A 16,162-nucleotide genomic window follows, 5' to 3' on the forward strand; every position below is an offset into this window, starting at 1 on the left:
TTGACTTACAATTGAATTCCTGAAACAATAAGTTAATGACTAAGATACTTACCACTGTCATCATTGATAGTATATCTTACGCTTCATCTTGCAACCTTCTTTGTTCAGTTAATGTAGAATAGTATTTGAAATTTGAATTTGACCTCAACCGGAAGTCAGAGATAAAGACAAACCCAGAAAATCTGAATGCAATAACATTGTTTTCATTGTAGCAAATCATCAATGAATCACACCATGATAGCTAACAAAGTTAACAAATCATTTTCAAATCATTTCCTATGATATTCCAAGTAAACAAATCATAACGAAATCACACAATTTTAGCGAATAAAGTTAACAAATCTTTTTGAAATCATTTCATACGATATTCTAAGTAAACAAATCATAAAGAAATCACACAAAAACAGAAACAAATTGCTAACAAATCATACATTTGAAAGAAATCACAAAGAAATCAGTTTTGGGAATTTGGCGAATTCTGATTTGTTTATAATTTCTTTAATGAATCGCAAGCAAATGGTACAAACAAATTGCAGAATTACGTTTTGAAAGAGATTTGAATACGATTTGAAAGCAATTTGTTCATTTATTTTTCTGTTTGGGAGGTCCTTTTGATCTTGGATTTTTTTTATGGATTTTGACAGCACTAAAGCATATAGTTCCAAATTATAGTTAATCTTGGCTTCTTAAGTGGATTCTGACAACACTTTGCATATAGACACCAAGTGTAGATGATCTTGGGTTCTCTCATATGGATTCTGACAGTACTTTGATTATACATGTAGTTCCAAGTATTGTTGATCTTGGCTTCTAATGTTGTTCTTAAGTTTCTGCACTTTACATATAGTTCCCAATTGAAAGACAAGATGATACTGGCTTCTCGTGTAAATTCTGTCAGTTCTTTGCCAATAGTTTCCAAGTAAAGTTGAACATTCCAGGATCTTTCACAACAAATCACTCCTTCCTCTTACATGTACTTGAAGCCTGAAATTAAATATCAGAGTAATTCTGTCAGAAAATCAACCATGATTGACATTTAAAAGCATAATGTAGTTCATATTTTAAATAAATGGGGAATGTGTCCATGGGACACAGATGATGCCCCACTTGCATATAAAGTTATAAAGGAGCATAACTAAAGAACGGTAAGAGTGACACTACCCAAAGTTTTACTTGATTTGAATTTTGTTGTAATAAGTAATGTGTATAAGTTTCATAACATTTGGATGAGGCAAACTAAAGTTAGAGAGCAGAAACAAAAACTTCAGCAATTTTTCCATTTGTAAAGGGGCATAACTCTAGAACAGTAAAAGTGACACCACCACTAAAAATTCAAACTTGATCTGTGTTTGTTGGTAATAAGCATTGTGTATAAGTTTCATAACATTTGGTTGAGGCAAACTGAAGTTAGAGAACGGACACCAATTTTGGGACATACGTACAGACAGACATGGGTAAAACTTAATGCCCACTCCACTACGGCATAAAAAAATGAAGAATTTGTGGCAACAATAATGAGCAAACAAAATAAAATTACATGCACAGCAAGTGTAAATAGTGATTTTGTTTTTATATATATGTTGAATATAGACTTCTCGGGGCATGCTGTTTCGATGCCAGGGACAAGTTATTTCTATGCCTAAAAATTCTAAAATGCAGCTGAGCTACATTTGTACTCCTCGTCAACCAAATTATGTCGAGGTGTCTTGTAACCTGTTTGGAATATGGGATATACAAATTTTGTGTTTAAAATACTAAGCACAAAACAATAATGAATTTTTCACCTCAAATGTATGTGTTATTTGGTAAAAAAGATAAGCCCTACGTGTATGTTTAAACCTGATACTTGACGTTATGAATTTTTTTATACAAAAGAGAGACAAGGGGGGGGGGTGTTTAATTGTAAACAAATTGTGATCAAGACGAATCCATCAATAAAATGTATTGCCTCGTACCGTAGTGGTTATAATTTACAAATCAGGCCATTAAGATTTATATTCTCAAGAAAAAAATCTAAACAATCGAACCCCTTGAGCGAGTGGACAGGGATAAGGGAACATGGGAATGAGGGATCAGGAAGCGAGAAAAGGGGGTATCATGTGCAGGTCCGTTACCGTTAGTTAGCCTGGTCTGAGTGAAAATAAAATTATCCAATTTGGTAGAAGTAAATCTTATGAAGATTATAAATAGAAAAAAACCTTTGATCTCGTGTGAGTCACTTTATTTTTAAACGATAAAAATAAACTTAATATATCTTTATTTTATTGTTATAGAACTATACTTACAAAAGCATGATTTAGATAAAAGGAAGGGTACAAACAGACTCAGGGTGGGAATGTAAAAGGACAAGAATTCGAAAAAAGGGGTGATGAATAATCTGGGAAATATATTTTGCAATTTTTTTGTCTGGGAGCAAGGGGGATGGAAGTAGAAGTTAGGGGAGAAAATTTTAGAGTAAAAGGGAAGAGAAATGGGAGTTGGGGATAGGGAGTGGTAATCATGAACCCTGTCTGAGGGAAGTTATGGGGTACCCCATTTTACAGGTTGGGAACAAACCGTCTATATGGTGTTCAGGGAAACCCCCCCCCCCCCCCACCTGGATCCGCCACTGGTGTTTAAACCTGTATAGAGGAATAATCCTTCTATAGAGGGATAATTTTAGAGGGATACAATTATCCCTCTATAGAGGGGTATTTTTGTTTAGACTGGATTTAAAGCAAAATTGGGCAGAATGGCATTTTCTACTTATTATGGCAGTAACCTGCTACATTTGATGCACCAATTGATGTACTTAATTTCATTTCACATGCCCAGTTTACTGCTAAACTGACTGAATATACAATCTACATGTATTGTACACCATAATTGAAAGCTGTGATGATCAGGTAAATTCCACTCAGTTATGCCTCACTGAACAGAATTTCTATTGTTAGATTTAACATAAAATTTAAAGGTCAACTGCATGTCCCTTTTGTTGTTGATCAGGTGTTCAGATAGGTATACAATAGATTGCAAGTTCTGTCACTTTAGCAGAAAACTGGGCATCCCAGGCCATTTTTTTAGTAAAGAAATACAGAATACAGTAAAGTGCAATAATTGATGCATATACATGTATAGTGCTATAGATTATAGCAAATATAACTAGAAAATGCCATTCTGCCCTATTTTGCTTTAAATCCAGTCTAAACTAAAATACCCCTCTTTTATCCCTCTATAGAAGGATTATTCCTCTATACAGGTATAAACACCATATAGAGGGTTTGTTCCCAACCTGTTTTACTATGCTGAAAATGGCCATCCCTCCTCTTTGACTGTTTGACACGGATATTTTTTTCAAAACAGGCTATACATGTTCACAACTTGCCAGTTAACAGGTTAAGGGTCAAGTAAACACATAAATAAGATACCAGCCATAACGATTATACATAGAACAGAAATTTAGCCCATGCAAGGTTTCAGCCGCAGTGATTTTCTACAGTAGCGAGTATTTTGAGATAACCCCCCACTTTGTATTTTTCGTGATACTGATAACATTTGGCTGTCTTATATATTAAAATCCATGTTTTCTTAGGTAATGACTCTACCTTCATCGTTGTCTATTCGCCACTAGGTCTGTTATTCATGCACATGGTCGTATTTATCAGTGCAGTATGCTGCTCAGCAATGGCGACCCTAAAATTTCTGTTGTCCGATTAAGGCGCCAGTTTAGAGGGAAGCAACTCGCGCCAGACAAACTTACCCTATTTCACCAAAATAATCAAAATTTCGCTTTTTTATAACAAACAGTAAAATGTTCATCACATTTATATAATCAGCTTTCGTCCATTGATATAATTACAAACATTATTTATTTAAAGACATCAATAAAAAAATCACAATGAAGTAATTAATGGAGTGCATTGAAATCAGACCTCATGGGGTAGAGGGGTTAAACAAAAGCTCGTAACTTTTTTAAAAGCCTGGTGACCCCCATTTTATTTTACATTAAAATGCTCGAAAAGTTCATAGCTTTGACATATCCGTTTTTAAAAAAAATCTACCGGGGAAATTTTACGAAAAATCGATTTAACCAATATTTTTAGCCTTAAACTGAAATTAAAAAATGCCAAATTTAGACATAAATCTGAAAATAAAAGGATTTTTAAGTCTAAAACAACCAACGGGAACTTTTACATTTCAAATTTAATTGTTTTTTCACATAATAATCATACTGACATGGTTCTAAAAGTCTTTGAATTTGATGTAGTGGTTATTGTTGAAAGGGTGTAAAAGTTTGGAAATAGGGTCAAAATCGCACATTTCGCTTCCATTTGAGGGGAAAACGAGCCTGGTGACCCCCTTTTTTCTTTGCATTTTTGGATTCAGCATAAAAAAATCTACAAAATATGTGAAAATAAAAAAATTCTACCGGGGGTCCTTATTGGGGTGAGCTGGGAACAGTTTTTTATGTCAATATATATGTTCCTGGGGTGAGCCACCTTAAGGTGGGGCTTGATGTTATTTTCGCGACGTCAAACTGTGACATATCGGGAAAAGATGCATTTTTCAACTGATTTTTTTCATTCAGACCGATTTTACTTGAAAACGAGTCCATGCACCCCTCTTTTTTAAAATGGCATTAGGTTTAATTACGTATGAAGATTACGTGTACCAATTTTTTATGAAAAAGTCACCGATGAAATTTTTTTAAATTAGATAAATATATGCAAGCGAATAATTCGACCTCATTGAATCCGTATTCATGTGAACTTCAATTTAACCCCTTAGCTAGGGATGGATAACGCATGCATTGTGCGTGTATAGCTATATAAAGGAAAAGAATGTCAACATTGAAAGTGAAACAAAGGTAAATCACTTAATTGACTGGTTCGATCCACTAAAAATCATTCTTATACAGGTAAAAACGATGATTGACATATTTTTTTAATCTATAATATGAAATTAAACAGACCTAGAAGAATCCAATTGCACGAGTTCGCTATATCCATTTATATATCTATATTTATGTTTATATCACTTATATGACCATCGGAGGTCTTCGGAGGTCAACTCGATATTTAATTAGATAGCGTCTAGACTAAATTACACACGAAACGAAGCTACATATTCTCAAGCCCATGCCCTGTTAATTGTTTATTTTAGACTTTTTATAATTTGGATAAATGTTTTACATTGTTACAAATCAAATGTGAGAATTTGAGTCAAATCGGTGAACATGAATTTGACAGCTAGTGCCCCTTTAATATAGGCGTGTGCCAAAATTTACATAATAAAACTAAACCACCTACGTATCATTAAATAAGATTGTACAATGTCAAAATTTATTTATTTATCTTTTTCTTTTATTTGTCTAACCTTTTTTAATTTATCTGTATTATTTCAAACAAAATGTTTCGGGATATCATTGTTACTGTTCATTATTAACTATTTAGTATTGTTCATTTTCTAAATTGTTATGATTAAAGTTTAGCTTTTAATATAGGCGTGTGCCAAAATTTACATAATAAAACTAAACCACGTACGTATGATTAAATAAGATTGTACAATGTCAAATAAACTTAGGTATAATAACACTCATATTGTGAAATCTAAATATCTTAGCTGTAATAAACACCCCTTGCACCATTAACATAGTGGTTCTTTGCCTGTATAATTGGCCTTCTACAGATATATAACTATTACTTTTTTTAATTATTACGGAAATAATAGATGACTATATTTTATCACTGCTTAAGCATTATTATGTACAAATAAAAATGTGTTTGATTGAAAATTAATAATCATAAACATGGAGAAATAAGTGAACTAAAGCATACATCCAAGAGTGTATTTAATTTTAATATTTTATGTATTTAATCCTTTTTATTTTAGTATGACTTGCAGGGAAAATTCAGATATTAAACTGTAAAGCCTCAGCTGTCATATATTAAAGATTTACAAAACGTAAGGCTGAAACTTTTAATGCTGAGTTATTACAGCAAGACGATGAATCGAGTCCTCAGAACGCTAACTTTAACTTACAATATGCTAAGTTGAATCTGTGTTATATAGATATAGGAAGATGTGGAAAGAGTGCCAATGAGACAACTCTCCATCCAAGTCACAATTTATAAAAGTAAACCATTATTGGTCAAGGTACGGCCTTCAACACGGAGCATTGGCTCACACCGAACAGCAAGCTATACAGGGCCCCAAAAATTACAAGTGTAAAACCATTCAAACGGGAAAACCAACGGTCTACTCTATATAAAAACGAGAAACGAGAAACACGTATGAACTACATAAACAGACGACAACTACTGTACATCAGATTCCTGACTTAGGACAGGTGCAAACATTTGCAGCGGGATTAAACGTTTTAATGGTACTAAACCTTCTCCCTTTTTCTGAAACAATAGTATAACATCACAACATAGAAAGACACACTATAAAATATCAATTGGAAGGCTTAACTCAATCAAAAAACGTAAATTAACACACAATGAACGAATAACTTTGATCTGTGATACCTGAATGTAAATACATAGTTAATAAAAAATATAAGGGATAAATAACTAAGGTCAAAAGTAAATAAACAAGTTGAAACAAAGTTGAAGTATGATACCACTGTGAAATGTTAAACAATATTTAGAAAATCATCACTTTTGAAAAAACCTGCGTCATATTATACACAGGTAAATGAAAATAATTTTGTTGTTAAGTATACTTCTTCTTCTGTGTGTATAAAATCTTCCGTTTATGAATACCAAGAAATTTCTTTAATATCAATAAAACTAATCTAACACTTGGTACATATGGGGTGAAAGGACATTATTTAAGGAGAAATGAAATAATTTTGATGTTCATAGTACGAAGAAGTGAAAATTTGTAGTAATTCAAAATAATCAAAGCTGGTATATAGACAAGATCCATGTTAACATTAAATAACAAAAAAAACATTACAACTAGTATCAACAGGTCAAATTAACAAGAAAGTACGATTTGAGAGTACTCGCAGTTACTGACAGCTAGTTAAAAGCCAAAACAATTAATAATAAAAAATCACCCATCAGAGACTGAAATCAACTAAAACACATCCCAGGGATTTAGTATTTTAACGTCACGAACAGTCAAAGAAGACATGACTTGTGCAATGCCAAAAATAAATGTATCGACAGGTAGTAGGATAGTTAGGAGTGACTTCTTTATAGATAAAAATGAACGTGTGTGTGTCTCTATACATTCCGTTTGAAAATAAAATACATATTTAGTTATGTTTTAATTTGCTAATGACAAATTCGATATTAGTGCCAATGTAAACTATATTCAGAGATCTAATTACAACATTGGTACGATAACCCTTACTAATAAGTTTGTTTAAAAGTTCGATGAGTTGACACGGATCACATAGTGATTTCCGCGCTTTAAGTACAATATTACCGTAAAATTTAGGATGTGAAATACCATTTTTAATAAGTTTTCTACAGGTACAGCCAAATTTACTAATTAAATCTTTGTATCTATGAAATGATTTAGTTAAAGTTTTAAGTAATTTATGGTAACGAAATCCCCGACTTAATAATTTACCAGTGATGCATTGATTACGTTCGTTAAAATCTATGACATCACTACACACACGGACATACCGAACGAGTTGGGATATATAAACACCGTATGATGGAGCCAAAGGCACATCGCCGTCTTTAAAAGGAAAATTAACAATAGGGAATGAAAAATCGTCTTTTTTGTCGTAAATTTTAGTATGGAGTTTCCCTTTAGAAATTGAAATGTCTAAATCTAGAAAAGGACAACTGCTGCTGTTTATGTTAGATTTAGTTAAAGTAAGTTCTTTTGGGTAAATTTCGGTAGTATATTTAGAGAACTCTGGATAATTTAACGAAAAAATATCATCCAGATAACGGTAGGTATTGTTGAATGTATCAACCAAATGTAACAATGATGTGTCTTTACTGAGTTTGGTCATAAACTGAGATTCATAGCAATACAGGAATAAATCTGCTATTACAGGGGCGCAGTTAGTGCTCATAGGAATACCTACTACATGACGATACACTTTATCGCCGAAACGTACATATATGTTATCTAGGAGAAAATTTAAAGCTTCAATCATATCCTCACATTTCCAGTAAGTGTATCTAGCATACTTTCCTTTTTCGTTATTACAGAAAAAGGCTTTAAACGAGTTACAGCAAATAAATTTACAATGAGATTTTTCGGAAGACCATTTTATTAAATAGGAAAACTTTTTCTTTATTAGATTGTGTGGAAGTGTAGTGTAGAGAGTAGAAAAATCATAACTGTCAACAGAATTAAAAGGACCATCAAAAGCATGTATTTTATCTAAAACCTCTAAAGAATTTATAACACTCCAAAAAAAATTAATACCATTATTTTCATAAGCTTTATTACAAAAGTTAATAACCAGTTCTTTGATAGTAGTAAGGGAGGTAGTAAGAAGTACTGATAGATTAGTAGTAGAACACTTACTAGATGCGGAGATGAAACGGAATTTAAATGTTTTTTTGTGTAATTTTGGTAACCAGTACATGGTAGGGACTTTCAAATGTTCGGAAGAGGCTTTAAGCTGGGTAGTGGCAGTGATATGCTTGTTAACGATTTGACTCTCAGTGGTGCGTACGGACTAGCTGAATGTATCTAGGAATTGATAATTTCGTTTTGAAGAACTTCCGTGTAGTATATGCGTCATACCACCACTACATTATTGGCTGCCTTGTCTGCCGGTACGAACACAAACCGCTCTGCGAGTACTTTTTATTCTAGAAATGGGAATATCATGGACCCTTTTATTAATTTCAGAATTGTTTTCAAAATGAGATATTCGAATATTAACAGTATTCATAATTTTATTCAAATAACTGTCTAGAGATTTTTTATCAGATTTTTCACGTTTGCACCAATTTTTACAGTAGGCAGACAGAGCGTCTTTAAAGACCTGACGACACTGTTTTCAATCTATTATAGATGGAGGACGGTATTTCGGTCCTTTCTTTAGAAAAGTTTTGACCTCACGGTCTTCGACGATGCTGTGGTCTCTTGTAATAACATGACCATAGGGAACATATCTAAAACTAGATGTTTCACAGTCTCAAGTGGAAGGAACATTATTTTCTATATTGACGTCTGATGTAACTGACGTATAATTAAAAATCAAACTTCTGTTCGGTTTTTTATAAGAATACGAAATAATTGGTGGTTCTATATTATCAAAATATGGAGGTATTTGGCTATAGACGGAAGAGTCATTGAATATGCTAGATAAGTTAATAAAATCAATACCTCTATTTATATATTTTAATTTAAGAAAATGTCGTTTATGATTTTCAGGTTTATCGATACTAGGAAACAGCCTGTGATGACAAAAGGCTGTAATAATACGGGTGTATTCATAAAACGGGCTAAAAAAAAAGAAATTGTATCACACTCCAGAAAAATAGCATATAATTTACTTATTGGTATCTGACCCAGTTTGCATAATACTTGATGTCTGCCATTATTTTTTATTATAGATAACAGATCAGCAAGTGTATAATTTATACGATGTTTAATACGTTGATTACGGTTTTTGCGTTTACCATGAAACCTTTTATTTCTAAGTCGTTTATCAACAATATGACATCGATAGAAGTTTTAGCTATGTTCCCCTGTCCTAATATTTTGTCATTTAGACCGAGAGGAGAAGCTGTTTGAAGTCTTTTTATCCAAAATAATTCGCGAACTTCACGTGATTTTTCAAATTGCTTGTGTGATTCTCTTGGTTGTTTCTGAACGGTTTCGAGGGGTTGGACTTTTATAAATCTAAGATTGTGACTATGCTTATCTAAATGTTGATATATCAAACTTTTGAATTTTTTGGGTCTACGAAAGCGGTAAAGGTGTTCTTGATTTCTTTTGTAATACTCTCGTCCCGTCTGTCCCACACATTGAATACCACATTTAGGTTGGGTTCAAGTAACCACATATATCAGGTTTTGAGTTATGTTGATATTAGTTAGTATTTTAATAACTCGATTCATCATCACGCTGTCTTAATTTTAAATCAATAGCTTCAGCAAAACGTTTTGTTAATCTCTGATATATGACAGCTGCAGCTTTCCAAAAACACAGAGCTGCTTTTATTTACGTCATTTAGAATTATTATACTCCATGTTAAAATGCCAGACTTTGATTGGTTAATTAATACGAGGGAGATAATTTACTCTATCCCATGGTAAGTTTACTTTTCAAGGGTGCGGATTGCTTGATAGAGCAGATTGTTACCCATCAAAACAACGTTGTCAACTTCTCGGGGTAACAATCTACTCTATCACCCAGCAGCTATGTGTTATTTGTATACTGTTCTAGTCTAGACCAGATTCTGACAGTTCTACCCTATACCAGATTCTGAAAGTTCTACCCTAGTACATATTTTGACAATTCTACCACAGATCTGATCCTTACAGTTCTACCTCAGAACAGTGTTGGACAGTTGTACCCTAGAACTAATTCTGACAGTTCTACCATAGAACAGTGTTGGGCAGTTGTACCCTAGAACTAATTCTGACAGTTCTACCATAGAACAGTGTTGGGCAGTTGTACCCTAGAACTAATTCTGACAGTTCTACCATAGAACAGTGTTGGGCAGTTGTACCCTAGAACTAATTCTGACAGTTCTACCTTAGAACAGTGTTGGCCAGTTGTAACCTAGAACTAATTCTGACAGTTTTACCCTAGAACTGAATCATATAGTTCTACATGTGTAGCCACATGTGCAACAGGATCTTCTTACCCCGGGCTTCCGGATCACCTGAGATCACCCCCGGGTGTTGGTGGGGTTCGCGTTGCTTAGTCTTTTTTTATGCTGTGTTTTGTATACAGTTCTTTTGGTCTTTTTCTTTTTTTTTTGCCATGGCGTTGTCAGTTTATTTTCGACTTATGAGTTTGAAAATCTCTGTTGTATTTTTCGCCTCTCTTCAACCATATAGAACTGATTCGGACAGTTTCAGGGTAAAATAGTTCTATGACAGATTATTCTGACAATTCTAAAGAGAGGTTAGAACTGACCTCAACATTATTGGGTCAAATATTGGCATAGCTGCATTTCACAGTAGCAATGGCAATCGTATCCCGTGGAACACATGAACAGTTGTTATGCACGGTAACTGCAACCTTCGTTTTTCAGGTCTTGAATAAATACACTCGAGGCGAGTTGCCAAATTCATTGTAACGACATTTCGTAATAGACTTTTTTTATACTTCCAATATAAACTTACTTGAATCTTTACATATTAAAAGACTATCTAACGATCTAACGAGTTGAATCCCACTTTTTTTTTGGGGGGGGGGGGGGGGGGGGGGGGGGGGTGGGGATTGTAAATCTGAAATATTTCGAAGGAACGAAATGATAAGCAGTGTGAATTCAGGAAATCTCCCGTACAAACAAAATATCTTGAGGGACAAAGTTCTTTTTGATAATTTTTAAATGAAATATCACATGGAAACTTATAACATTTTAAGGGAACGGATTTATATATATATATGTGTGTCCGTGTCCCTTACATGGCTATTTGTAAACACCGACAAAATGTATGAGGTTTTAAAATCACACTAAAAAGCAAGACAATTTTATAATAGTTAATTGATAATTATAGGACATTAATATTACATCTTGTTTTGTAAAAGATTATATTTTAAAACTTTTTCTTCATCTTTTTCGGTATATGTCTCTGTATTTTCTTAAGATTACGCTGTGTATTGATATTATGATACGTAATTAGATATTACGTAGAATACAAATACATTATCTCTCTAATTCTGTTTATAACAAAAACTTAAATACCAACATTTAGCCCCCAAGGAATATTTTACTGTACTTTTGTAAATTAAAACTAAATAACCATCTTAATCTGAGGCTTGTAAATTGGTTTTCAGTTCAGTTTTGTATGCTTCTCTCACGGTTGAACAGCATGTCATCTATCTGTGGGAATTCATCAATCTGGGTAAGTCTTTTTTTAATAACGGTTTTATGTATTTTTAACTGCATTACTTTCTACCTCTGTTTGTAAATTTAATTTTTAAAAAGTGAAGAAAAAGTTTCACATATGAAATTATAAAAGTTTGTCTTTACCGGTAATATTTTTTTATAAAAAGGATCAATTTCTTTCCTCAATCCTATTCTAATCCGAATATTGATTCTGTTTCTCACATTTTGTTTTTATGATTTTATAGAGTGATGAACAACTATCAGCTTCTGGTCCTAACTTTACGGATTGCTTTCGGAACATCGTTCCCGTATGCATATCGGTAGGATGGCTGATTCTTAGCCTACCCTTCTATATCTACAACATTATCAAACGGCAGAGACAACAAATTCCTTTGACATTACTCAGTATTGTGAAAACTGTAAGTTAACACTTGTAGTGTAGTTTCATTAAACGATATTTTATAAAACTTTCTACATAACTTGTGTGTATTTTAAAAATTATTTGTAATCCGATGATAACGTTTATTTCTAGGTAAGATATATATTTTTTTTATTTCGGTCATGTTAAAGATAACAACTCATTTGTCATTTGGTCTTTGTGAAAAATGGTCTAATTGGCAATCCTACATGTACCACATCTCCTTATTATTTAAAAAGAACAAAAAATAAAATAATGCGTACATGATTAAGTTGAATGTGAAAATATTAATATGATATATGACAGATTTTCCACACCAGAAATTATTTTCTTGTATTTGGGACCAATAGATGACGAATATAAATTAATATATATAGTTATCAGAGTTTTATTTTTTTCCCCAAAAAGTTAAAGTTACATTCAAACTTTTTAAATTGATATTTCACTCTTAACAAACTATACACTCACTAAACGCACATTTATTTACTTATTAACTATCAAACTGTACTTATTTAATTGTTTGTTTATTTATATAATTGTGACTAAACATAGCAGTTTAACTTAGAATATAGCAAAGTGCTCTCGACCAATAAAACGTCTAACGCTCGTACTTAATCATGAAGAAAGGGATTATCATTCTCTTACAAATACTAAGAATAATTGATTTATTGTCATGTGAATTGGTATTTATATGTAAAAAAAGAAACGAAAGGTGTTAAATATCCAACAACTGTAAAAACAAATTGACGCCCCAAGGATTTCCAACGTAATGTGTTACGGATTCATTTCAAATTGGAAGTAATAAAAAAAAGAATTATTTGGATTTTAACATTCAATAGATAAAGCTTCATTTCAAATCTATGTCAGCGTCTTGAGAAAATGTCCATGTCCTACATGAACAGTCTAAAGACATTACATATGTAATTCTAACTAAACATATTGAAGACCTTGTGAAGAATATAGACTATTATGTCTAAATATTAATTTTGTACATCACTTAGAGAAATGTCGTCGAAGAGTTAAGATTAAAGGAGACTTGAATATTTCATAAGTTATTATTCTTAATATGATCTTATAATTTGATTATGTAGGTTTCATGTTTTGTTGCTGCGTTCCTGTGCTTAGCTGATATCAGCGTTAACAGATCTCTTGGATATCGCTGTGACAGTTTTACAGAGACTCCATTGATATATTACGTTTGCACTGTTTTCCAGTTGTTAGCTGTTGTAAGTTAATGCACGACTAATTGGTTAATTATTACATAAAGTAAAAGTAAAACTTTATTTTTGAATCGGCAGACTACGAAAGCCTATTAGGGTCACAAAAAAAAATTATTTTTATCTCGTAATTACGCGATAATTACGAGATAAGATTTTTATCTCGTAATTACGAGATGATCATAGTTTTATCTAGTAATAATTATCTCGTATCTCGTAATTACGAGATAATTATCGCGTAATTACGAGAAAACTATCGCGTAATTACGAGATAAGAAGTTTTTTATCTCGTAATTAGGAAATAATTATCTCGTAATTACGAGATAACTATCGCGTAATTACGAGAAAACTATCGCGTAATTACGAGATAATTATCTCTTAAATACGAGATAATTATATCGTAATTACGAGATAACTAGCGCGTAATTACGATATAATTATCGCGTAATTACGAGATAAATATCGTGTAATTACGAGATAATTATCGCGTAATTACGAGAAAACTATCTCGTAATTACGAGATAAAAATTCATTTGGCCAAGTAGATTAAAAGGAGAAAGATTTTTGTAAAAGATTAAAAAAATTTACTTAATTGCATAAATGACTTTAAATGGCAATAACTCCTTAAGGGGTCAATTGACAATTTTGGTCATTTGACTTATTTGTAGATCTTACTTGGCTAAACATTTTTGCTCCTACAGTTTATATCTTTCTATCATAATATTCAGGGGCAGCATCCCAACAACGGGAAGTCTGATTTGTCTGAAATTTTTACCCTGTCATATTTGTTCTAAATGCTTTAGTTTCAGATATATTAACCATAAACTACATTTTACCCCCCCCCCCCATGTTTGATTTTTAGCCATGATGGCTATCTTGGTTGGTGGGCGGGGTCTTTGGATACATTTTTTTAAACTAGAAACCATAAGGATGATTAAGGCCAAGTTTGGTTCAATTTGGCCAAGTGGTTTCAGAGGAGAAGATTTTTGTAAAAGTTAACGGACGACGACGGACGCCATGTGATGGGAAAAGATCACTTGACCCTTTGGGTCAGTTGAGCTAATAAAAACGGGCGTTTTATCAGGTGCCCCGGAAGGGTAATCATGATCTGTATATCAATATCTATATATATATATGTATGTAATTTTATCTCGTAATTACGCGATAGTTATCTCGTAATTACGCGATAATATTGTAATAACGAGATAAAAAATTATTATCTCGTAATAACGCGATAGTTTTCTCGTAATTACGCGATAATTATCTCGTAATTACGCGATAGTTTTCTCGTAATTACGAGATATTTATCTCGTAATTACGAGATAAATATTTTTTGTTTTTTTTTGTGACCCTAATAGGCTTTCGTAGAAGACTGACACACATTTGAACATAAACTCTGGTGAGCTTTTCATCGAATATAATAACAATTACAGGGGGCGGATCCAGAAATTTTTCAGAGGATGTCACCAAAACGAACTTTCAAAATATTTCAATTTTTTTATTGATAGAAAGGTCATATTTAAGATAGTAACAAAACAAATGGTAACATAGGGTTTGCTAAATTGATTCCAATTTCATTTTTCTTCGACCGCAACTAGCTCGTTGGTCTTGTGGGAGCGTGGTCGCCTCAAGTGTATGAGGTCGTGACTTCGATCATCGGCGGGGTCCAACAAAAGACTTGAAAATACGTATTTGGTGCTCCTCCGCTACTCACGCGGTATTTAGGAGTAAGAGCAAAGGTGTGCCAGGGTAGGGTGACATGTCTTACTGCGGGATATTTCCTTGTAATCTAGCACTCTCCGGCTCAGCGTGTCGGTCGTTTTATAATTTACTACTGGACGCTAAACAGCCATCCGTCATCATCATCAATATTTTCTTTAATGTCTGCGAGCAAAGTGTAAATATTAATGTCTGAATCAAATTGCACCTGCATCATTGCTAATTCATTTTGTTATGATTCGCTTATTGCTGCACAAAGAATAAGTCCAGGAGCATGAGCTCTGTATTTGTACGCTTACATTAGATTCGGAACTGGTTACTAGTACTATCGTGCAGACAATTTTCAGAATGACAAATATGTTTGGATTTCCAAACTACATTTGTACTTGCATTTCTCAAAAAAATAAATGGATTAAAATCTTTATCAGATCAAATAGAGAGCGAGCTAATTATGCATTTAAAACTGTTTATTTTACTGCACGCAGACGACACTGTAACTTATGTCAGAAACACAAAGCAGATATACAATAACAAATAGACGCTTTAAAAGGATATTGTGATAAACGGAAGTTGAAAATCAATATACAAAAAAGCAAAATATTTAGTGGTAATTTTTTCAAAAGGTAGACGACTACAGAATGTTATTTTTAAATATGATGAAAATGAGTTACATTGTTGAAGAATTTACATATCTTGGTGTTTTATTTTCAAGAACAGGAAGTTTCACAAAAAGCGTTAAAAACGCAAGCTGAAAAAGCAACAAGGGCTATGTACGATACTTAAAAGAAGGGGAGATTACATAATTTGAACATTAAATGTCAACTAGAA

The 16,162-nt window shown here is 32.8% G+C and overlaps 1 protein-coding gene across 1 annotated transcript in view; it reads left to right on the forward strand.

Annotated features, from left to right (window-relative positions):
• LOC127730853 (ATP-binding cassette sub-family C member 3-like) overlaps positions 1–16,162 on the forward strand; it is a 77,774-nt gene that overhangs the window by 10,247 nt on the left and 51,365 nt on the right. Inside the window, exons 2-4 of the mRNA XM_052239456.1 lie at positions 11,929–11,996; positions 12,226–12,399; positions 13,490–13,624. Of these exons, the coding sequence (XP_052095416.1) occupies positions 11,940–11,996; positions 12,226–12,399; positions 13,490–13,624 (366 nt within the window). The 5' untranslated portion in view covers positions 11,929–11,939. The remainder of the gene's footprint in view (positions 1–11,928; positions 11,997–12,225; positions 12,400–13,489; positions 13,625–16,162) is intronic.

This window comes from Mytilus californianus, unplaced genomic scaffold (assembly GCF_021869535.1).
Source record: "Mytilus californianus isolate M0D057914Y unplaced genomic scaffold, xbMytCali1.0.p SCAF_2, whole genome shotgun sequence".
Taxonomy (NCBI): domain Eukaryota; kingdom Metazoa; phylum Mollusca; class Bivalvia; order Mytilida; family Mytilidae; genus Mytilus; species Mytilus californianus.